Source organism: Chamaea fasciata, unplaced genomic scaffold (genome assembly GCF_029207755.1).
Source record: "Chamaea fasciata isolate MVZ Bird 193981 ecotype frontalis unplaced genomic scaffold, bChaFas1.0.hap1 SCAF_3, whole genome shotgun sequence".
NCBI classification, from domain to species: Eukaryota; Metazoa; Chordata; class Aves; order Passeriformes; family Sylviidae; genus Chamaea; species Chamaea fasciata.
This window is the reverse complement of record NW_027094088.1, coordinates 104,925,018-104,948,536: the sequence shown is the minus strand read 5'-3', so window position 1 is coordinate 104,948,536 and position 23,519 is coordinate 104,925,018. Positions and strand designations below refer to the sequence as shown.

The 23,519-nt window shown below is 41.2% G+C and overlaps 1 protein-coding gene across 2 annotated transcripts in view; it reads left to right on the top strand.

The window, feature by feature from the left end:
* Positions 1-19,016, top strand: part of HS1BP3 (HCLS1 binding protein 3) — a 53,896-nt gene extending 34,880 nt beyond the window's left edge. For both annotated transcript variants that reach the window (XM_066179996.1, XM_066179995.1), the window contains exons 5-7: positions 6,961-7,112; positions 7,628-7,763; positions 17,254-19,016. In XM_066179996.1, the coding sequence (XP_066036093.1) occupies positions 6,961-7,112; positions 7,628-7,763; positions 17,254-17,482 (517 nt within the window). In that variant the 3' untranslated portion in view covers positions 17,483-19,016. The remainder of the gene's footprint in view (positions 1-6,960; positions 7,113-7,627; positions 7,764-17,253) is intronic.
* The last annotated feature ends 4,503 nt before the right edge of the window (positions 19,017-23,519 follow it).

Here is a 23,519-nt window from a genome sequence, read left to right as displayed (position 1 = left end):
GTCACTTTTAGTTGCTACTTGTAAGAATTTTCAGCATGACACTGCATACTTTTAGTGCCTTTAATTCCCTCTTTGTGAGGCCTTCTTTTTAAATGTTTGCTCCCAAATCTGTTGAGAGTGTGGCAGAAAACATATTTACTAGCAAGTTTTTTTCACATGCTGTTTCAGCTTGGGCAGTGTGGATTGTGAAGCTTCTCAGGATGTTTTGTGAAGAACATCTCATAAAGGGGTGATGGTGGCAGGTTGATTTCATTACAGTGGTCAAATTTAAATTCTTGTGGCACATTTTATTGCTGAGTTGTACTGCATATAGACATCATTTTACAGGCATGCAACACAGTAGTTACTCAAGAATTCGTTAGTTTTGGAGCTACAGACCTGCAGCAATCATTAATTAATGCAAGAGAATGTGGGATTTTTTTTCTTAGAGTGTAATTTTTATAGGGTTAAAAGAATGTTTCCTGAGAAGTAACTCCTGAAATGTAACTATTCCTGAAAGTAGCTCCTTTAGCTTGAATATTACTTTAAAGGAAATAAAACAAGTGATAATGTCTTGCAGAATTTTTTAAGTCCAAACTGATCTCCCACATTTTATTTCCTGATAAAGCTTTGTTTCTTCAGAAAGATTTTGTATTTATTTAAGATTTGACATGAGTTTTGCTTTTCATTGAAAACTGACTAGTAAACGTTTATTTTTAGAGGATAGCAGTTACAGCTAGTTATCATTTGTGATCAGCTTCAACTTCTCCCCTTTATCTTGTTTTGCCTACTGTTACCCTTTATCCTTTTTTTTTGCCCCTTTTCTCATCTGCATTTTCCCACTTTCTCAGTGAAGTTTCCTGTTTCTCCTTCTGTTACTGCCTGTGGTCTTTTTCAAAAGCGTAATTTGACCAATGATAATAATCACTAGGGTTAAAGCAGAAAAAGAAGAGTCCAGAACAGAGGTGTGGAGAGTAAGAGGTACATGATGTGAAGACGGGAGTTCAAGATGACAAGGAAGCCTTATTGTCAGTCTGGAGGGTAAGGCAGCACTGCAGATTCTGGAGGTGAAGCAGGATAATGTCTGATACCGGCCAGAAAATTGGGAAAATGAGGAAGAGGGGTGAAAAGAGGAAAAAGGATGGAATTGGACAGAAATTGTAAAGGCTGGACATAAGGAAAATCAAAGGTGCACCAGAAGAGGGAAGCAGAGCAAAAATCAGTGTTTCTCTCCTTTTATCAATTTGAAATCAAGTCCTGCCAGACATACAAATAAAGAAAGAGAATTAAGGGCATGATAAAAGCTGTCTACATCAAGCCCTGATGCTGCCATCAGCATGATTGCCTTGTAGCTCTTTTACTAATTGATAGACAGACATAATATTCTCATCTCCTTGTTCTACCAGAAGAGTTGTTGTGGTTTTATCTCCTGGTGCTTGAGGCATCTGAGTGTTCAGGTTAATGCAGGGGTGGCTCAGGATCTCTACAGAGAAGCAGGTTCCTGCAATGGTGCAGTGAGATCACTGTCTGCAGGACCTGGAGGAGAGAAACGTCCGTTGTCCTGCACCTGCTTTAGAAGAAAGTGGTGGGAATTTTCAGGATTGCTATGTCACACCTTGGGTAAGATAACATTATTAATCAAGGCTGTGGATTCATGGAAAGAAAATAGCATGATTCTGGCCAGATGTAATAGTAATAGTAATAGTAATAGTAATAGTAATAGTAATAGTAATAGTAATAGTAATAGTAATAGTAATAGTAATAGTAATAGTAATCGTAATGAATGCTCTTTTAATTACTGATTGATTGTATCTGATAATCTGCCTGTCTATAATTTTACTGAGTGTCAAGGCAATGCTCACTCGCCCATGCTTGTGTTCTACATTTTTAACTTTTCTGATTTCTAAAATAGCTTTATTTTTAGCCCTCTGTAACCTCCCTGGAGTTCTAAAATGTCTTGAATAGTTACATCTGGGGTGCAGAAAATACCTGGCCAGTTTTTTCCAAAGCACCTTAGTGCATGTACCTGGTATTGCATATCTGAAAATGATCATCATTAACATGAGTACTAGGATAAGAAAAATTTCACTGTTGTCAGAAACCTGAAAATACCATTTTCCTGCTTTGCAGATGAAACCCAAAATACTATTGAGTATTTTTGGCCTTCTCACAACATTATTGACAACTTTATTATGCTTCTCTTGTTCTGGATCACTGTGGTTTAATTTGGTCATGATTATGTTTTGAAACTTGTCTTTTGTTGTCCTTAACTTGTTTCAGCAAGCCTTACACTCTGGTTTAGTCTAGAAAATCAGAGGAAAATTATAAAGAGATTTCCTTTATGGTAATTTTCCTTCTTTGCAGATCTACTCTGTAACCCGAGTTCCCTTGCCAGGCTTATGAGTGCTTGAGTGTTTTATTAGTTATTTAGTTGAAAACATTTTAGGAAATGTTTCTGCATTATGATTATTGCTAATGATCTGTGTACTAAACAGAAGTTGTCCATCTGTGGTCTTCTCATCTGCTTTCAAATTACATTAGAAAAAGATAGAAAACTTGAGGACAGATTACAAACACAGCTTGCCTTTGTTTAGGAAGAACAGGTACTCTTGAGTTCTGAACCCTTCAGAAAAATCTCTCCACAAAAGCAGGTCCCTGGATGGGAGCTGAACTCTTGAAAATCTGTTCCTTCAGGCTTTCTTTCCATCTGTTGCTCTGCTGGAACAATAATCCAAGGCTGACCTAATCTCAGAGCTGCAGTAGACAAACTTTGCAACTGAATACTCTTGTTCCAAATGATTTCTAATTGGAGATTTATTCCATCATTCCACACATTATCTTACTTTGGGACATGCCAAAGCAATTTAAAATACTGTAAATTAGTATGATGTCTACTAGAAAAAGATCGCTGTGTGAGGTAAAGTATCCCTGCAGCCAGAACTTGTCGTGGTGGCCTAATGCTTAGGAGTGAGGCTGTGTGAGCTGATGGGCTTTGAATTGCCATTGGGCATCCCTTGGCCAGAGCGACTGAGAATGAGCCCTTTTGTCCTGTCTGTTATTATCAGGCAGCTCTGGAAAATGGGCACTGTTGAGTGAAAAGAAAGCAGCAGATGACATTTTGTTTTCTGCACAAACTAGTGTATAGGATCTTTGTTTTTCAGATGTGGTTTTCAAGAAGATGTGCTGATATTGCTGCTGTTCTAGCTGTAGCTGTTTTGTTCAAGCCTAAACGTAGATTTGTGCGAGTTGGGATGTCCATTTATATTAGGGACCTCTTCCCTTGTAAAATTCCATGGATTCCTAATATATGAGTGTGTATATTCTGGATAAGTTTTTTTTTTTTTTTTTTAAATATTACTGTAACACTTCTTTTCTGAAGCATAATCTTATTTGTATAAGAAAAGAGATGGTCATATTTTCAGAATAGTAACATCTGAAAACTTCTGCTTGTGTGCAGAGATTACACATGCTCTTGATCACAACACTCACTGTTTTAACCCAGCAGTGAGAAAAGGGCAGGGACTCCCCTCTGTATAGAGCACAGTAGACACACTCTGATTTAAACGAGTGTCACCCAGTATTGGATCTGTAGTTCCAGTGCTTCACAAACAGCTGTCATACACAGGTCTGGAAATCTGAATTTGGAGTGTCTGAGTCCTTGTTGCTGTTTTCCACAGCCGACCAGAAAACTTTTGTGCATTACTGCTGTGCCAGTTTTACCTGGAGGCTGCCAGATGAGTGACGTACATTGCATCAGTAAACAGTACAGGAGAACTGTGCTAACAAACAGAGTGAGGTTTGAAAGTGTCCACATACAGGGTTTTGTTGACATTTTCATGGGTGATTTGAGGATCATGTGGGAGCTGGACTTTTGAGTGTTCCAGCAGCCTGACTAGGTGGATTCATATACTCTAAATTTTGATCATCCAGTTTTGGTCCATGTCAGTTAAGGGGCCAGTCTTTATGTACAGTCACTTAGGAAGCTCCTTTTTAGTCAGAGCAGGAGACAGGAGCATTATTTGAGTTATTCTCATAGTGCTTCCTGTGTAGATGTCAGTAGGCTCAGCTGGGTAAATAGTTTCTGCTGAGCAAAGGGTACGTCATCTTTAGGGCTGGTTTGGTTTTTGTTAAGGTTTTAAAAGTCACTAGAGTGATGTTCCAAAAGTTCACTTGTTTCATAAATTAAGAAATAGCAATAACACGGGTCATCTTCTGCCAGCTGGATGCTGGTAGTTTCAAAACGTCAGATGCCAAGGTTGTGAGCGTGATGTATGAAAAAAGTGCTAATAAAGTGCAGGGTTTGAGTACAGTAATACTTTGGAAGACCTAATGTTCCTTCATTGCTGTCTTCCCCAAAGACTTTACATTCCTACACAAGTTTACTGCACCCCGCTACATCATGATCATTGATTTAGCTGTCCTTGCAGCTTCTCCGCTGCATGCCTGCCAGCCTGGGGCTGCACAATCAGCTCAGCTCCAGCAGAGTCCCTGGGCCCTGCTTATGGGGAGGCAGCACCAATATACAGAGAGGGGATGGGTGCGCAGGCAGATGCACACTCAGGCCAGCTGCAGAACTTCAGGCAGTCTCTGAAACTTCTCACACCCCCCTTCTCATCCATTAACCTCTGCTCAGCTGTGCAGTCTGGACTGGCACAGCTAAATACAGAACTGTGGGAATCCTGTTTCCCACTTAGGGACTGACCTCAACAGTGTCCCTGTATGGATATACTGGAATTACTTGGCAGTCCAACAGTGGCTTCCTTAGAAGGGTAGTGAGGGGAAACAACTTGAAGGCATAAAAACAACTTCCTCCTGTTCCTCTGGGTACCAGTCAAACCCAGCGGGTCTGGCCCCATGCCCTGTAGCTGCCAGTGGAGTCCCCTGGCCAAACAGAAAGTGAGCCCTGGGCTGGTTTGGTGGCCAGACTACACAGGAGGTTGTTACCAGGACCTTTCAGTTCCATTATTTCTGTTTTACATGCTATTTTTATGACGCTTTTTACAATTCTCTTCCCGTTCTTTGGTGCTTCCTACCATTCTAGTATTGTTTACTGCAAATATGTGAGCTACCTAAGAGTAAATTCCTTGCTAACTTCACTGGGGTGGGGACCTGTTGCTTGGCAGTGTACTGGCTAGTGTACATAATTACCTGTGCCATGATGGACTCTTATGCATCAGGAGAGCTGTTGTAATTCTCTAAATGGATGAAGGGTCTTGTCAAAGACTTTCAGCATTCTGTCGGTTGGCAAATCCTCACCTATATTGTCATTCACCTCTCAAAAAATACTTTGTGAGGTGTGAATTATGCAAATGAAGATTGCTTCTTCCCTAGTAGATAGAATTTATTTGTGTTTAGTAATTTTTTTAATCAGTTTGTCAGCTCTGAAAGACTAGGTCCTACTGTTCTTCTGGGTTTGTTGTTGATTGTTTCACCTTTTCCTTTAATACTTGTGCTCATTTGAGTGATAGATCCCTTACTACAGTTAATAAAGCAATGAATTTGAGTTTGTGGAGATATCCTGGGGAAAGCTGCCTGTACATATTATAACTTCAGATTCTGACAGGTTTTGGAAGAAAGGTCTTCTACAAATGCTTCAGTTGGAAGCAGTTCCTTGGAGCTGCACTTTCAAAAATAGCTCAAATTCAGAAGTTACTCAAGACATATTCCTAATGAATATGAATGCAAAAAAAAGAGAAATTAATTAAAGTTTCTTCTGCTTTAAAATTAAGGGGTGTGTCATAAATAGTAGTTGCTGATACCTGCAGATACCTTTAGAGTATCAAATAGGGTACATTTCCTTATAGAACAATATCTAAGTTCTGCATGGGGCTTGCTCTTTGGCTGCATTTGCCACAAAGTGGTGGTAGCAAGGTAACACCATCCATGAGTTCCAGTTTGTTGATAATAAACTTGTGAAAATAACTGGAAGTAACTGAACTCGGCTTTTGTGTGCAGCTGTAATTGGAAGAGGATTTTGCAGGACTCTTTAATGTAGTTGGAATGTGTGTGTAATCTTTTGACCCTGTTCTTCGTTTTTGATGACTATGGCATGCTAAATGCTGATAATTGGGTTTGCTCTAGGCTGAAACCTGACCTGCTCTCTGCAGAGGAGGACATCAGATCTTCCATTGGAAGAGGCACTAAAAGGGGCTACCTTGGAAATTGCTGGGCCGGGGCTGCTGAGATTAAAGATCTCTGAAATATGGCAATTACTTTGGAAGGACATGCTGTCTTAGGGAATGCTTCTCTTTCAGCCTAGTTTGAATTGGACTTTTCACCCAAAGGGTTTTATCCTCTAAATTTTCTTTACTGTACCATCTGGTTTGCCTCATAACTCAAGGTGCCTTATTGTGAAAGCTGCCTTTAGCTTCAGCTGGTGGAATGTGAATCCTGGGTGTGACAGCAAGAGGCAGGTGCTTTTCACTCTGCTCTTGGAAGGGGAGTCAACTCCCTTTATTTAAGCCACGTGCAAATGAGGGGATTATCTAATACCTTTATGAAAGGAGTATGCAGCAATCATAAACAGAGAAGGAACTGGCAAGGAAATGGAGCCAAAGGGATCAGTGCAATGGATAACCTTGCACTTTGTATTTCAAGCCATCCTTTTCTGTCTGTCTCAAACAGTGTTGCTGGAACTGATCTTTCTTATTTTAAGCTTTATGTGTGGGAGGAGTAAAACTGCCTAAATGTTTCTGAGTAGTACTTTGCACAGTACTGCATTGTTAGCTCTGCTTTTCCCATTCCTACTAGGGTCCTTGACAGATATTAAGAATACAAAACATGGGTCCAGCTAGGGAATGCCAGACCCACAGTCCCTCCTGCTCAGTATCTCATTCCTGCCAGCAATTAACAGATGCCTGTGTACCTTTGTCTAAACCTTTCCTAGCCTCCCACCATTTTCAGCTTATGAGACTTTCTAGCCATAAATCTTACTTGTTAAATGAAGAGTTGCAGGTAACTTTCTTTTTTCTTACCTTTTAGAACAAAAAAGGCAAAGAAGGCACCTGCTTCTCCTACCAAGGAAGAGAAGCCCAAATTAACCATTTTTGAAGAGGAGGTGGATCCAAATGAAGGACTCTTTGGCCCAGAAAAAGATTTCTCATCAATCGGTCCCAGAAGAAAGATGAAAGAGAGTAAATCTGTTCAATATTTGTATATACACAGATTGTTTTGTCTAAAGCATATGTATAACTGAGTCTTTAAATCCCAGTGATGCATAGTATACAGGCTAAACAATAACTTGGAAATGTTAAGGCAAATCTTCAGCTTAGCAGAATCATCTAGAATCATTCAGAAAGAACAAATGAAACCTGTAGCTCCCACAGCTGTTCTCTGTAAACATTTTGAGCTATGATATTAAGGTCTGTGGGAGCTGGCTGTCCCACAGTCATTCAGGCCACACTAACAAGAGTAATGTGACCTACTTTTGAGTGCAAGGAAAAAGCAGATGTAGCAAGTCCTTAGAGTGCAGAGTATCACCACACTTTGTGGACTGAAGGTCGTAATAAAAAATAAGAATTGTCTACATTATCTGTTTTTTCAACCAAACTAGCTGGATTTACTAGTTAGTGTTAGTGCAGGCATTGTGTTACATGATTTATTGTGTTAGCATGATTTAAATACAGCAGCTTCTGATTACCCTTTCTAGATCTGAAGTTATTTGAAGACCCAGACCTCGGTGGGGTGGTGAAATTGGGCGACTCACTGCTGCTGCCAGCTGCCTGTGAGCACGGCAAGTATGTGCTGAGCAGGGATCCTGAGGAGGACACTGAGGAACTGCTGAGGTACTCATCTCAAATCTGTCATGTGGGATGAAGGTGGCCTGAGATGTTATTTAGATCTTGAAAGAGATGAATTTGGGGACAAAGCTTGAATACTCAGAATGCAAACTGTGAATCAATACTTGTATTGACAAGTAAAATGTAAGATGTGTGTCATGAAGCTTGGACATCAAACACGTTAAATAGGAAATTAGGAAGACCCTTTAAGAAAGGTGAGGTGCAAGGAATTATTCTGTGACTCCAAAGGAGCCTTCAAGACCCAAGGTGTGCTGTCATGTTTTTATTTTCTAACATGACACTTTTGCTTTCTGCAAACAATCCACAGGGAACCTGACCTCCACTGTAGGGAAAAAAAGTGGGGAAAAAAGCCCATAGATAAAGAACAGTTCAGCTTCAGGGACCTGAAATCAGAGGTTCTTGCCACAGGAAGAAAGGTTTCCATGCTGATGGCTCACAGGCTTCCATGCGTATTTCCAGGAGGGATCCTGTGCATACGTCCACAGCTATAAAGGACTCTTTATCACACTGCATGTAATTTTTAATCTAGTGGGAAGGAGGGCGGAAGCTCAGAGTTGCAGGAGGGTATAATATATTGCTTCTCCCTTGATAGTGTAGCCCTGGAACACATCAGCATAAAATGCATTTACCCCTGACGTCTCTCTCACAGGGCTTGTTTGCCTGCACTGATAGTCCTCAAGAGATCAAGCAGGGAACAACCAATGCTTGGGGAGACACAGGGAATCTGCTGGAGTAATGAGTCAAATTCATTCCTTCTGGGTCTCAAGCTGGCATCTGAATGATGAGGCCAGCCTGCTTCCAGTGCTAATTTGTGTCAACCAGTTCCTGTTAGGATATATGATTTGCACAGCCAGTACTAAACGCAGGAGAGAGACTCTGTGTGGTTTCAAACCTCTCCTGAATCAGGTAATTTTGCAGCTGTTGCTTTCTATGCATGTGTCTTGGTTTAGATAGACAGGTATCTGCCAGGGAGGGTTGGAGTCTCCCTTAAAATGTAAGCCCCTCCCCCCCTTTTCCAAATTATTATAAATTTGCAATTAAAAGGCTGTCAGGCAAAGATTTTGGGAATAGCTATAGCAGTTCTTTACTAGGGATATAAAAATACAGATGTTGTAGTACAGAAGAATAAGCAAACAAATAAACAAACAAGAAATCCTAGAAAACCCTGACAGAGTCAGAAATACAACCTGACACCCTGTTGGTCAGGGTGTTGGAAGCAGTCCAAAGTAAGCCCTCCTGGAGTGGCAGATGTGGTTCTGTTGGAGTAGAGATGGTCCCGTTGAAGAAAAAGGGTCCAGTAATGGTGAGATGGGTCCGGTCTTCCTCCAGGGATCCGGTGGAAAAAAAACTGGATACCTGGTGGGACTGTGGCTCCTTTTTATCTAGGTTAAGATGTTTTGGCTCCTCCTCCCTGTGTGGAGCAGCTTACAATAGTGCAGTGTAATGTGTAATGTCGTTGATGAGCTCTTAATGGTCCATTAGCAGAAGACATTCCCATGGAAGCAGTGAAACAATGAAGAGAGATAAGTAGCACTCCACCATCTGATAAGTGACACTGACCCATTTGGGCAAAGATAAGCAATTCTGCTCCACCCAGATGGAATAGAATAATATGCTCTTTACAAAACCCGTGACAGCATGGAAAAGTGCTGGCTATCTTAGCAGTAATACCTGACTTTAAACAAAGATTAAACTGGGCTGGGTGCCATCTTGCATTACACCCTGACAGCCCACCTGATGTTTATAGAAGCTTTTTGTGCAGGACATGACCTGATTTCATGCTGTGGTATACTGGGAGCAAACACACATGTGCTTGCAATATTTTCTAGTCTGCTAGTGATCTCAGCATCCAGCACTTCATCCAGAGTGTTCATATGACTAGAGGAGAAGGGCCTGTTCCAGTGCAGTCCTTGCATTTTTATCCACTAGAGAGAACTTCTCCATCTGTCGTATTAATGTCTTTTGGGTTATATATGTTTAGGGAAAGGTCTCTGAGGTCTGCTCTGAGACCAATAGACCATGCTTTCAGACCAGTTTGGGTTCATCAACAACAGCAGCATAGCCAGATGGTTATAGGAACCCATGGGAAAATATTTAATTTCTTTTAAATTCCAGTAGTTTTCCTTTATTCCTGATTTGTCTCAATGCTTCCAATAGTTGATAAGTCCTCAATTGGAAATGAATACGTGTAATGGAGCAGAAAATCATGCCAATGGTCCAGTGGGAAAGTTGCTTTGGGAATCCAGAGGCAACTCTTGGCTGTGGAAGAGGTATAGGCAGATAGGTCAGGATCTGTTGATCTGTTGAGGTGCCTAACACCCTCTGAAATTCCCCTGGTAAACCGAGTTCATGGTGTTACCTGCACATTGTAGAGGGCTGGTGAACTCAAGGCAAGGCAGTTGAGGGTAAAGGAAAAGCTGCTGTCCAAGAGTGGAGGAGGAGTGGCAGTGCTGTTTTAACCTAATGCAACACTTGACCTTCCCTCTATGCAAATTCACTGCAGTCACCTGAAATCCCATATCTGAACTTTCTCCAGTGGCAGGGCAAAGTGTACTTTGTTTCCTGTTCAGGTGGAAGCCTCAGCAGAACAGTCAAGTCTCATCAATGTAGAGGCAGCATTAGAATCCTCTCCCACCGAACTGGTGTTGAATGTTCTTGCAGGGCAGTACCACAGTCTCTTTTCCAGGCAGTGACCCTTTGTGGTGAGAAAATGTTCAACATGAGCTGAACTCTGCAATCTCCCTGGCATGAGAGCTTAAGCTTATTTTGAGGCCTAAGAACAAGTCTTGCCTTTGTCCTGTATGTTTTGGCAATTACTCTCCTTTCCCAAAAGGACTGAAGAAATCTCTTCGCAGCTCTCAGATCAGAGTAGGAGCTGTGACAACCCATTTCTTTAGTAGGCTAGAGCTGGATATACTACTAGAAATGGAAATGGAAACATCTCAGTCTCTTGGATATAGTTGGTTATACCAAAAGTTTACCTGAACACATTTTGTTAAGATCTAGGACTGTCCTGAGATATGATGCACCATCAGGTCTGTGGTAAGTCCAGAAACCTGGATATGTTCATGCACTCCAATGGAGTAGCTGAATAATGCAGATGTGGGAGCTCTTCAGTGGTATAGTGAACATTCACATGTACCTCAGCGTCTGCTCACAAGTGTGTGGTAGATCTGAGAAGTGTCTGACTCACTGTGAATTATGGGGCTTAGAGTTAGAAGAGAGCTGCCTGAGGCAGAGGAGGGCAGAACCTTCTGCCTTAAGGAGGATGGGAAGAAGATAATGTTCAGAGCAGAGCACGGGAGCAACCAAATCCTTTGTGATCTTTATGGTAACTGAGTGGTTGTAGCAGCAGTAGCACCACAGCAGTGTCAGCACAGCAGTGAATCCTCAGCAGTGGCTGTAACTCATGAGGCAGAGAGAGGCTGTTAAGGAGACAAATGAGTCTGCAAAATGTATGTGGGCTGTGCTTGTCACAACATGAGGGAGAAGAGAATCTGATAAACGTTCTCATTGCAAACTGAAATCTCTGCTCTCTGTGGATACTTGCTCATATGAAATGAGAATTACTGTTTTAAATAGAATCATCAACTTTACATTAACAAGTGCGGAACGTTGAGAAGAACCAATTGCATTCTAAGTGAAATGGGAGATTTCATGGGCTCTATCCCATGGGACTCTACAAAGCAGATTCCTGAAGAGGCCAAAGTCTGCTCTCCTAAAATTCAGGGTTCTGGGTTTGCTGAGCACCCACTTCACTGCCATGAGAGACTCAAACTCCACCATTTCATGGTGGAGCCCCTCCTCATTGGTGAGAATGAGGTCCAGCACAGCATCTCTTCCTGTTGGCTCCTTTGTTACTTGGAGAAGTGAATTGGCCTCAATGCATTCGAGGGACCTCCTGGATTGCTTAAGCCCTGCTGGCTGTCCTTCCAACTCGATACTGGGGTGGTTGAAGTCCTCTGTGAGGACCAAGGTTTGTGAAGGTCAAGCTGCTCCTTTTTGTAGAGTACCTTATCCACTCACTCTTCCTGGTCAGGTGGCCTGTAGCAAACCACCACTATAATATCCCCTGTTCCTGCCTTCCCTTTAGTCATGACCCCTGAGTTCTTGGATGGCTCCTCATCTGAGGCTCATGGCTGAGCTCTGTGCACTCCAGCTGGTTATTGGCATAGAGGGTGACAGTCCCGCCACACATCCCCTGCCTGTCTCCTTCCTGAAGAGCCTGTATCTTTCCACTCCAACACTCCAGTCCCAGGACCCATCCCACCATGTCTCCATGATGCCAGTGAGGCCATAGCCCTGCAAGCATGCACTCTTCTGCTTCATTAATCTTAATCATGTCTGCCTGGTGTGATGGATCAGGTTTTTGTGGAAAACCAATGCTGGAATTGATCCTGTGAATGTTGCAGCAGCTCTGTGTGCCCGCAGAATTACATAAATTATCACACATCCTAGCCTGAAATAATTATCACAGCTGTCTGAACAGCCTTTTAGAAGAGATTTAATTAGCTTCACCTTTGATAATGAATAGGGAGCTGAGATGGAAGGAAGCAGCTGTTAGCACATTTTTCCAGTGCTGAAAAAAGTGTCACCAGCAGGATCCCAGTTCTGCTGCCCTGTCATGGCAGATCTGGTGTGTTCCTTCTTAGAATTACATGGATAACCCTTTCCAGGAGCATTACACTTTTTAAGGCTGAGGCTATTTGTGAAACTGCACCCCAGACACCATTCAGTCCATCGAGTTTCTTGAGCAGGTTTGTCAGTTTCAGGTTTGCCAAGCAACTGTTGCCACCCTTGAAGTAGAAAAAGTTTGTGTGTTCTTCTTTCAGCAGGCATTAGCAGATGCTGAATTCAGAGAGTTACACATCTTCAACCTATCCAGGAGTCACGTGGAGCAGCATTTCCAGCACCAATGCTCACTGTCCTGAGAGTATGAGAACAGCACTATAGTTGGAGAAAAAGGCTTTGAGAAACTACAGATAGTTTAGATGTTGATCCTTTGGGGAGAGAGTTTGGGCAACATACAGGTGGAAGAGAAATTTGCAATAACTGAGTCAGGAATTTCCTGACCACTCCAGGGCAGTTTCTCTTGCTTGCTATGACTGAACTTTGGGGAAAGGTCTTTGATTTGGCTGCAGTAGGTTACAGAAAAACAAATTCTTCTGTGATGGTTTTCAGGAATTAATTTATTTCATTCCTATGATGTATCAAGATGCTACTTACAAGCATTAGAAAAGCTATAAAGTAAACTTGCCAACAAAACAAAATGTTTTTTGCTAGACCAGAATCATTAATCCTTGCCCCACCTCTAGGAACATGTAGAGGTTGTGTAGAATAATGTACAGAGGTGATGTGGAGTCCTAGTGTAGCAAGAAATACTTTTGCTGGGCTTGAGACCCACCAGATTTTAACCATCTTGCCCCAAGCTATTTGCATTTTTGACAGACATCATCAGCTCAAGGGACAAAAGCTGCCTGCTCTCCCCTGCCCCAGCTGTGCCTTTGGCTGCTGATCGGAGAACTTCCTAGAGAGGCAGGAGAGAGAGGTTTGAACTTTTTCAGACTGGAAAAGTTGACTTTTCTCATTTCCTAGGTGGGTGATATAACCAGCAGGCTGATTTCCTCAGAGGGCTTCTTGTGGGACTTACCTGCACTAATAAGCCTGTTCCCTGGCACTTGGCCAGGCAGCACCACTGGGCTGCATCCCTGCTGTTGCTGGACATCACACTGTCTCTCTTGACCATAGCAGATGTGATGGGTAACAGATACTTTGAAGTCTTGGGCCTATTTTTGGGCACAAGTCTTTTCCCAAGTTGTAGATGTGGTGTTACAGCACTCCCCAAGGCTTCGGTAAGGTATCTCTTGTACTTGGAATTAACACCAGACAAAATGAAGATACTAAGATAGCAAAAGATGAAAGTCTGTTCTGCAAGAACTGCAGCTAGTTGCACAACTGTGCTAGTTGCACAATTCAATCATGAGCCTTTTGGATACTTTAGCAAATTATGGGAGTCTTTTTCTCTTGCTTTCTTTACAAATTCTCCTCATTAAAGGATTCCCAGCAAGCAGAGGTCACTGTCCCCATCATGTTGTACATGCAGACAGTCATTCCTGTCCCAAAGATCTGGTCCAGAGAGAAGAGACAAAGACCAGAGAAATGGCATTTAAAATGTTGATGCTCTTGTGGCAGCTGCATCTGTCTCCAGTCAGAACTCATTTGCTGTCTGGAAGTCCACATGCCAGCAGTCATGAAGGGCTTTGTGACAGCCTTTCTTCAGTAAGGGCTTTGATTGCTCTCTCTGTCAGAGAGAATTTCCACCAATGGAGTCTCTGAATCAGCACAACAATATGGCAGGAATTTTAAACATTGTGGAGCTGCTTTTCTTTTACAGAAAAAGAAAGAGACTAATTAAAGAATGATTAATTACATGGATTCTGTGCCTGATTGTCTGTAAAAAGATGGGGTGGGAAGGTTCTTCCTTTAATCTTGTTTCAGAATAGTTGCTTGATTTTTTTCTTCCTCCTCCTGGCCTGGAGTTAAATATGGTGGTAGTTATGCACTGTAACAATTCATTTGCTCTCAAGAAATAGAAGTCCTTGTTTCTATCTCTGCCTGAGGCATTTTGCATTTTACCTCTTTAGTTTTGCAAAGACAGTTGTGTCTCACATGATCAAACAGCAGCAGATCAAACAGCTTGCCTAGCACTGTAGCACTGAAAAGCAGGTTTTGAGACAAAAACCACATACTATCTATTCTGTTCTCTCTTTGAGGCTTCTGTCTAACCAAGGTCTTGAAAAAATCCAGGACATAAAAAGGAAATTACATCATCAGCTTCTAGACTTTCTTCTGCAGAATCCTTGGCTTAAAAACAGAACAACAAACCCCCACCTCCTAAAGACCCCCACAGCCTACTGGACTGAATCCTTTGTGGGTATTTTTTTGGTTGTACTGAGTGGTTTTGTTGCTGTGACTAGCACAGAAGCTGGACCAGAGAATTAAGGGAGTTGTACCATCATACCAGGTTAGTAAACTGGATTTACTGCTGCCCTTTCTGGGTAGTGCACCTAGTTCAAAATCCTGCTTCCTCCATATTGTCTTCATGTATTTTGTGTATTGTTCTTCTGCTTATTATATATTTCCTGTTATTTAAGACCAAAACTTCATGGCATGGACACTGATTCAGTCACTCTTTGTTTATGCCAAGAAGGGAGGCTTCAGAAATACCAGCCCTAACAAGTTTTGTTTATTACACAGCAAAGAGAACAAGAACATGTCTTGGCAACATGATCACACGTGTGATACCTCTTGGATATCAGAGTTTGCAATAAATGAAAGGCCTGGTCTTAAATTAAATGAATTTCTTTGTAGATTAGGAATTCAGAAATACATTGAGTGTGTTTTGTAACTTAAGTAGGATATGTCACGCACAAGGAATCATGGAAAATAAAAGACGTCAGAAATGTTATCTAAATTAGAGAATATATTCTCCAGATTTACTTAGAGGATAAAAGTTGAGGCTCTGCCTGTTGGAATACCACAGGTAAAGTTCAAGGTGCAGAACTCTGGGGCAGTGAATGGCTCTGTCCATCAGTTGGTTCAGGTGTCCCCTAGTTTTAGATATCAATGTTCATTTCAGTGATTTTACAAGAGTAGCCTTGGTTAAAAGTGATTCTTTTTAGTTTCCTTTTGGGAGTCACAGGAAGATCTGTCTGACTTCAGGAATGGTTTTACCTTAAAGAGTTCCGACTGTCTCTACACCAGAAAATTTAGGCTAATGCTTATTGAATTCATGGCCAGTTCATGGTGGGTGTGGTTTGTCTCAGCCTGGGAAGTACTGTTGTACTTATAGGTTTTAATGAGGGTGAACACAAAAAGGAAGCCCTTGAAATTATGCAGTTTATCTTAGTAATAGTGGGATCCTTAGCTTGAGGGGGCTGTAGCTCTTGAAGTACCTATGGTTTTAACATTCAAACGATATTCAGTGGGGATGGAGGAATGTTTCAAGAGATGTTGGTTCTTTGATCCTGTTCCTGGACAGTTGCCTCATCAGTTGCTTCCCAAATTATGGAAAAGCACAACTTTACTTTTAACTGTCTGCAGAAAGCCCTACCAGTTGTACTGCTGTGTGGTAGAGGCATTTACAGTACCCATCCTAAGGCAACTGGTGGACAAAGAGAGAAAGGGAGGAATCACTGTCACATTTAGAAACAAAAATTACCCCAGGGGTTTCACAGTGGTCTGGGTAACCCCCCAAGATGCCTCATTTCGTCATAGTGAGGAGGTTATAAACTGGATATTAGGAAAAGGTTTTTCACCCAGAGGGTGGTTCGGCACTGGAACAGGCTCCCCAGAGAACTGGTCACAGCACCAGCCTGACAGAGCTCAAGGAGCATTTGGACAATGCTCTCAGGCACATGGTGTGACCCTTGGGATGTCCTGTGCAGGGCCAGGAGTTGGACTTGATGATCCGTATGGGTCCCTTCCAGCTCAGGATATTCAATGATCCCATGATTCTAACTACGAAAGGCAAATGAGAGGAAGAACCAAAAAATACATGACATGAAATGATTGATTCATGCTCCAGGGACTGCCTACCTACAGGTAATGGAGAAGAAACTAAAAAGGTATCTTCCATAGACTCCAATACCATATCCTGTTCTAGTGAGTGGAGCTGCTGGAGAGCATCCTTCTTTTTCTTTACTCCATATTTTGACTTTCCAAAGGCACACAGTTCTTGGAGTCACAAGATAATCTCTGATAAGAGCTCTCTTAAAATCTTTTAACAGCTTCTGTGGGAACAGAGTTGGGCGCACAGAGCCAGCTGCATATCTGATAAGGTCGAATAATGCAGGTAGAATATACCATGAACTGTTTGAGGTGTTCTGGGTAATTTCAGTAGGAATCAGAAGCAAATAATCACCAAAAAGAGTTGTTGTATATGGTCACAGATTGCAAAACTTCTCCAGTGTCCTGGAACCAAATATGAACACAGATTTATTTAATAGTGTTTACAGTTTCTCATGATTGAGCATGGGGATGCTCAGTCTCAGGTTTGGGTGATGGGGATGAAGAGAAAACAGAGTAAAATGTTACTCTGTTTAAAAAGGATACTGTTACTCTGTTTAAAAAGGATAATTTTATTTTCCCATGAAAATTTATGGCGAAGCAAAGCATCCTGTCACAAATCAAAAACATTTGTTTCCCAAACTAAAATAAAGTTTAGTGGTTTTAGTAATCGCAAATTGCCTTTAATTTAGACATTTGAAAACATGCTGTTATATATAAGTTAACTTGTGAGAACTGAAAGGCCACATTATAAAAGAGATGGTTCTTATGGAAACTTCTATGGAGAGAGAAATTTATCAGAGTAGATCCTTTCCTGCAGGAAGTTTTGTTTTGAAAGATTGTATTTTCTTAATAACAAAAAGTAATTCAGAATTTATTAAATACTGATGTTTTCTTTTCATTCCAGAGTTGAAGATGATTTTGAGAAACTCTTAGAGGTTACCTCCAAACCAAAACCTAAGGTCCCACCCAAACCACCTCTGCCTCAGAAGCCAGCAGTTTCCCCCAAGAGCACTACTTCACCTTCACTGGCAAAGCAAAAGGAGAACAGGATACAGACAATGAGTGAAGTGGACATTCTCCAGTATATCCAGGAAAATGAATCTATCAACAACCAGGATACCAGTCTTTTTTGAACATATGTATTTTTAAAATGTGATGATGACTTCTTGGCCCCACTTCCCACTGAGCTAAAGTGGCAAGAATTGACCAGGTAGTTCTACTGTCACAATGCTCATTTGTGTACCAGGATACAGAGACCAGCAAGTTTGAGCAGCAGAACCTCCCTGTGAGGTTTTCAAAACAGTGCAGCTGTGATCTAATGTTGTCTTAGATTTTCAGGGTTTTGCAGGGAATGTGGACAAGGATGTCCACAGATTGTCCAAGGATGCACTACAGATTATCTTCTGCTATTTTAGTATCAACATTGTACAGTTTTGGCCAGTTATTGAAAATGGTCAGGATGCTGTACACATGGCAACTGTGAATAATGTCCAGCAAATGGTCTGAGGCATGAGAGGATGCTGTTCCTGTCATTTTTAGATAGTGTTTTTCAGCTCAGTGGAAAGGCCATTTTCCTTTTACCCAGTGTGTTCTTTGTAGCATCCTTTTCCTCCCTAACTGGTATTTCGGTAATTTTTAACAGGAACTGCTAAATATAGTTAACAGTTCCTCTGTCTTGCTGTGGAACACTGAAATCCCAGCTAAGCCTGACAACTTGCTGCCTTAATTGCTGCACAAATGCGAACTTGTAAGAGAACTTTAGGCCTGCAAAGACCACACTATGCATCTCTGATTCCTGGGAAGAATAGCAGATGACTGAGGGTGGCTAAGAACACTCTCCAGACACAGATGGAGGTTGCAGTGACTAGGAGGTTTGGATGCTGTAGGACTCCTGTGAACTCCACATTCACAAGGGCTAATTTTTTCCAGCCAAATCTTCCTGAGCTTCCACTGTAGTTAGTGGAGAGAGAGAGAGAGAGATTTCTCCAGGAGGTCATTCAGTGCAGGTGTATTAATGGAGGAAGTCTGAATTGCTCTCTGGAATCACTCTTTCTCTCCTATTCGTTCACTTCTCCCAGAATTTTTAAGAACCAGCCATGCTGATCAATTCCACTAAGTTAAATGGAGTTTGTGTGATAAGATGGTGGTCTGTTCTTTACCATGCAATGGTTAAAACAAGGGAAGACAAACTTTGCATTATCTAGAGGAAAAAAAATAGGAAGAAAATACACTGAAGAAATTTTAATATGCAGGAAAAGAAAAACATTGTAGAACAGGTATCGAATACTTTCCCTCTTCTTCCCAAACTCCGGCACTCTGGTTGAAGGTACCAAATTTACACCTAATGTGGGTTGATACCTGCTCATGCAGAGATTCCTGAACTCATTCCATGTGTGGCCTAGCTAAAGATGAAGACAAGCTCCCCAGAGGGAAAGTTTTAATATATTTAAGCCGTATCATCATCCCAATATTTGCCTTTCTAATACAGAACAAAATAAATAGAAAGCATTATATATTTTTAATAATGAAATTATTTCTATTAGCATTTCCTTTTTAAGCCAGTGGGAAATATTATAAAGGTATTTTGCTTTGATGGGACAGATAAAATATAATGTTATGTTTTGCTGTAATAAAACATTTTGCTAACCCCCAGGTGTTATGTTGTTGCTGTTGTTCTCTAGGTTGTACAGTAGCAGCAAAGAATCAATTCCATTTAGCTGAGGAGGAGTGTTATGTGGTGTTAAAGTGTAAATAACTATGAAACCAAAAATGTAGCTGTGCTCATATTTCGTTTGAGAGTAGCTAAATGAAGAACCAAAGGTACTGCCTGGTCTTGCCTGTCCCCTCAGTGACCTGGTGCAATTATAGGAATAAAAAGGTGAATAAAAGCAGTGAGGAGAAAATAAATGCCTTGCCCGAGAACACGCAGGGAATAGCAGGCAGGAAAAATTAATTCAGAGCAGCCTCTCTTTTGCACTCCCTGCTGTCATGAACAACCACAATAGTTAACTGAGGGCTCAGGGAGCATCATCTCCATTTTACTCAGCACTGTTTGGGGACACTGCTTGCATTTCTGTATTTTTGGACCACAGCACATCACATAGCCTGAACACTGCTAAAACTTCCAAACTGCAGGCCATGGATTTAATGATCCATTAGTAGTAGAGTGAGTGCAGTTCTTCACCTTCCTTGAATAGCCAAGGAATATTTTGCCCCCCAGCTCTCCCTAAAATTGTCAAATTACCTAAGCACAGGGAAGGAAGAGCTGTTAATTGTTTCCTGTGCTAGATTTTTAAGATTATTTTGGGGTCAGTATTTTACTTCAGAAAAAAAAAAATCTCCTGTCAAGAAACTAATATAAGAGGATCCTTCATAAACCCTGGTGTTATGCTTTTGTTTTACAATGCAAATGTCTTGCTGCAGTCATATTTTTGGGCACTAAGAGGTGAGTTACAGTCATTGAATACATTATATATAATGAATCATTATTAGACAAGAGCAGAATGTCAGACAAAGGTAGCCCAGAAAAATTGAACATACTATTAGAAATGACATGAAGAAACTATGCAACATACTTTGCATCCTGCCAGAAGAGAACTTTTTTTTTTCTTTCTTTCATATTTTATTTCTAGTGGCAGCTATTTGATTAGCCTGCTCTTGACAACTCTTGAAACTCAATTATGGACTCTAATGTAGTTTTTTGGCTGACAGTCATCACCTTCCATCATCAGTAATAGAGTTCTTCAAGAGATTTGACAAGAAAGAGTTATATTTAAATCCTTAAAAAAGATGGGGAGGTTAGTTAGAACTCATAATAGGTATCTTTATTGCCTTATGAGCAGCTTCTTGTTTTGCATAACATTCTGCTTGCTCTGTGGTACAACACTAATTGGCAACTAACACTGTATATACTTCATTATTTGGGTCACAGTTAAATTATTTCACCAAGCTGAATATTTCACAGATGAGTTGTGGGTCATATGCTCAGGTCTGTTCAGTTGGTGAATTTTTAGGAAAGCTAATTCCCATGTAGCACTTAAGGTCTAGTTCTGTCAGTGGCAATTTGGGTTGAGTTGTAAAACAATGTATTACTTGAAACTGATATTTCTGCTAATTTTTGCCCAGATGTTAGCTTCTGCAAAGAAGCTGAGCTAGCTACAGCAGAATAGACAAGTCAACCTCTGATTTAAGGTCATGAAAATCCAGCACGCTCATGGGCCACTAAGGCATTACCTACTGTAAATGAGCAATCCCTGAGGTTGTTAGATTTAGTACTGAGTACCAGAAAGCGCTGATGTTTCACTTAAAAATGTGACTGTCACTAATTCACCAAGGATTCTTGAATCTTTGTGTATGCATCAACCACATTTCATCTCAACTAAAGTGATCACGCATTTGTGACTGTTTAAATGTGTGGATCAAGAAGAGAAAAGGCTTTTTTACTGTGAAGTTTTATCTATATTCTTGTAACTATGTTCTTTTTATCTCAACATCAACAACTGGAGTAAATTAAGTCACTCACTTTCTGTATTGTGCCCATTTCTTCCTTAATTCATCTTTAAACCCTCCTGTTCCGATTTTTTTCAGCCCTCACCATATCACTGATCTTCCTTTAAACCCTCCTGCGTAGTGTTATTTCATGTCATGTGTTGAACCTAATGAAGAATTCAAGTGATGGGAAAATCTTGTGCACTGCTTTCAGTAAAGATACTCACACTGGAAGGTGGTAAATTAAATTAATTGTCAAATTAAGTGCTGCTATGAGAGTTCAGAAGTCAATAAAGCTGCTTAAAGGATTGATTAGTTCTAGATATTTAGGGACTAAGTTTTATTCATACCAAGATGTTACGGATGCTTAAAATTCATATGGGGTTAAGGAGACACCAGTTAGATTCATGGAAGAGAAATCAATTGATGGTTATGCCAGTCAGAGCTTGGAAAATCCTTGAGCTACAGGTTACTGGAAACAAGGAGAATACTCAACAGCCAAATATTGTCATACTTCCCTAGAGTGAGTTCCTTTTGGCTGTTGTAAGGAATACTGTTCTGGGCTAACCCAAAACTCATGTGGAATGGGTCACTCGGAGGATTTGGTGACTGAAAGAACAGAACATACTCAGTGCTGTGTCACCCTGCTTCCCAGCACTCTCATAAGATCCCTCCACTGGCCTTCCAGCAACAAAGCAAGTTCTCCTATTTACTTAGGAGAAATTCCTGGAGTCAGTGGAAATGTTGATTTGCAATATATACTTCTTCAAAAGCCACTTTTGACATTTAGTGAGCAGTAAAAGTCCAGATGGTGTCAGAGGAAGATTTCGACGATTCTTAAATGCTCTTCCAGATCCAGATCTTCTGCTCTAGTGAGGATTCTCCATCTGGAATATGACACACAGTTCTGGTGCCCCTGATATGACAAGGTCATGGAGGTGTTGGAGCAAGTCCAGAAGATGCCATGAAGTTGGCGAGGGGACTGGAGCACCTCCCGTGTGAAGGCAGGCTGAGAGAATTGGGGTTGTTCAGCCCAGAGAAGAGAAGGTTGTGTTGGGGCCTCATAGCAGCCTTCCAATATCTGAAGGGGGCTGCAGGGAAGATGGAGCAGGAATCTTCTTCAGGAACTGTAGCAATAGGACAAGGCAAGCAGCTTCAAAAGTAGAGGCAGGTTTAGATTAGATATTAGGAAGATATTATTTACTGTAGTGGTGCTCAGACACTGGAACAGGTTCCCCAGAGAAGCTGTGGATGTCCCTGGAAGTGTTCAAGACCAAGTTGGATGGAGCTCTGAGCAACCTGGTCTAGTGGAAGGTGTCCCTGCCCATGGCAGGGGGGCTGGAACTGGATGATCTTTAAGCTCACATCTAACCAGACTGTTCTATGATTCAATGATGCCACCCTGGATGGAAAGGTTAGTATATACTACAGTTTGCTTAGGATGTCAGATACAGAAGGTTTACCAGTGTAACCTGGCAATAAATGGGCATCATCTCAACACCATCAAATAGCAGTGGAATATCCACTAAACACAGCACCTGATGTTACATGATGATCTTTTTCAGTGAGGTGCTCAGGAACCTCAGAGTCTGATGTCATCAGCAAACACAAAAAGAACTCACAGCCCACTGGCCCCTGCTGTATTGACAGCTACCATATTTTCTTACCCTCCGGTATATTGTTTTTATTACCAAGTACCAAGGAATCACAGTATTAAATTGGAGGTGTGGAGCTGTTAAAGCCACGGGGAAGCATTATGGTCAGTGTGGCATCTTCCTTGTGGTCCTTCAGTCACCCAGAAATCCTAACAATGTATGAAAACGTATCATTTGATTGGGTTTTGGTAAAAGGAATGCAAACCAGTCTCTCCTTGAACTCATTAAATACTCTCAGAATGCAATTTAGCTATTTTCTACCAAAGGCAATGTTTCTGTACCACTGATGTCATCAAAAGGTTGCTTCCTGTGACTTCTGTGAGGGTCTTGCTCTCAATCTAAGCTGTCAAAACCTCATGCAGATCAGTGGAAGCCTGGTTGTGCTGGTGCTGGAGAGAGGAGGTAAAGGAATAGGATGTGACACCACTGACAAGCCTAATGGGCTTGGAGGGCACCACTGAGAAACAGGAGAGACAGGGCAGAATGAAAGAAGGCATCTGCCTGATTTATACACACAGCTCCAGAGCCATTCAATTCCCCTGAAATATCACAGCTGTAGGGCTGGAATCAGCAATTAATTTAGTGATTCTCTGGTGAGAGGCGCTCCATCGTTTTTCAAATGAACATAAAATAATAAAATTCCTGGGCTATTTACTGAACACTTTTCTTACTTCTCTGCCAATCTATCTGCTTTTTAAGTCCATCCGGATATTTTGTCTAATGATCACAAACTTCTCAGATTATTTCCTTGGTAATAATGATTTAATGATACTGATTGTACTTCAGAAGAGCTTAATGAAACAGTCCATTTGGTAATGTCTGGGTATGTTAACAAGTTCTTACTGTGAGAAAAAACAATCACTTATTTACATTGAATGCTGAGAATCAAAACTACCTAGTGTTTCCCTCCCATCTTAAGCAATCAAATCTGCAGGCTACTATGATTTGTTTTCCTGCTTATGCCTCCCCTGTCTCAGCCTTTCATAGCTTACTTATTTAATCTTGTGTACAGTCCCCAAAAGGAATA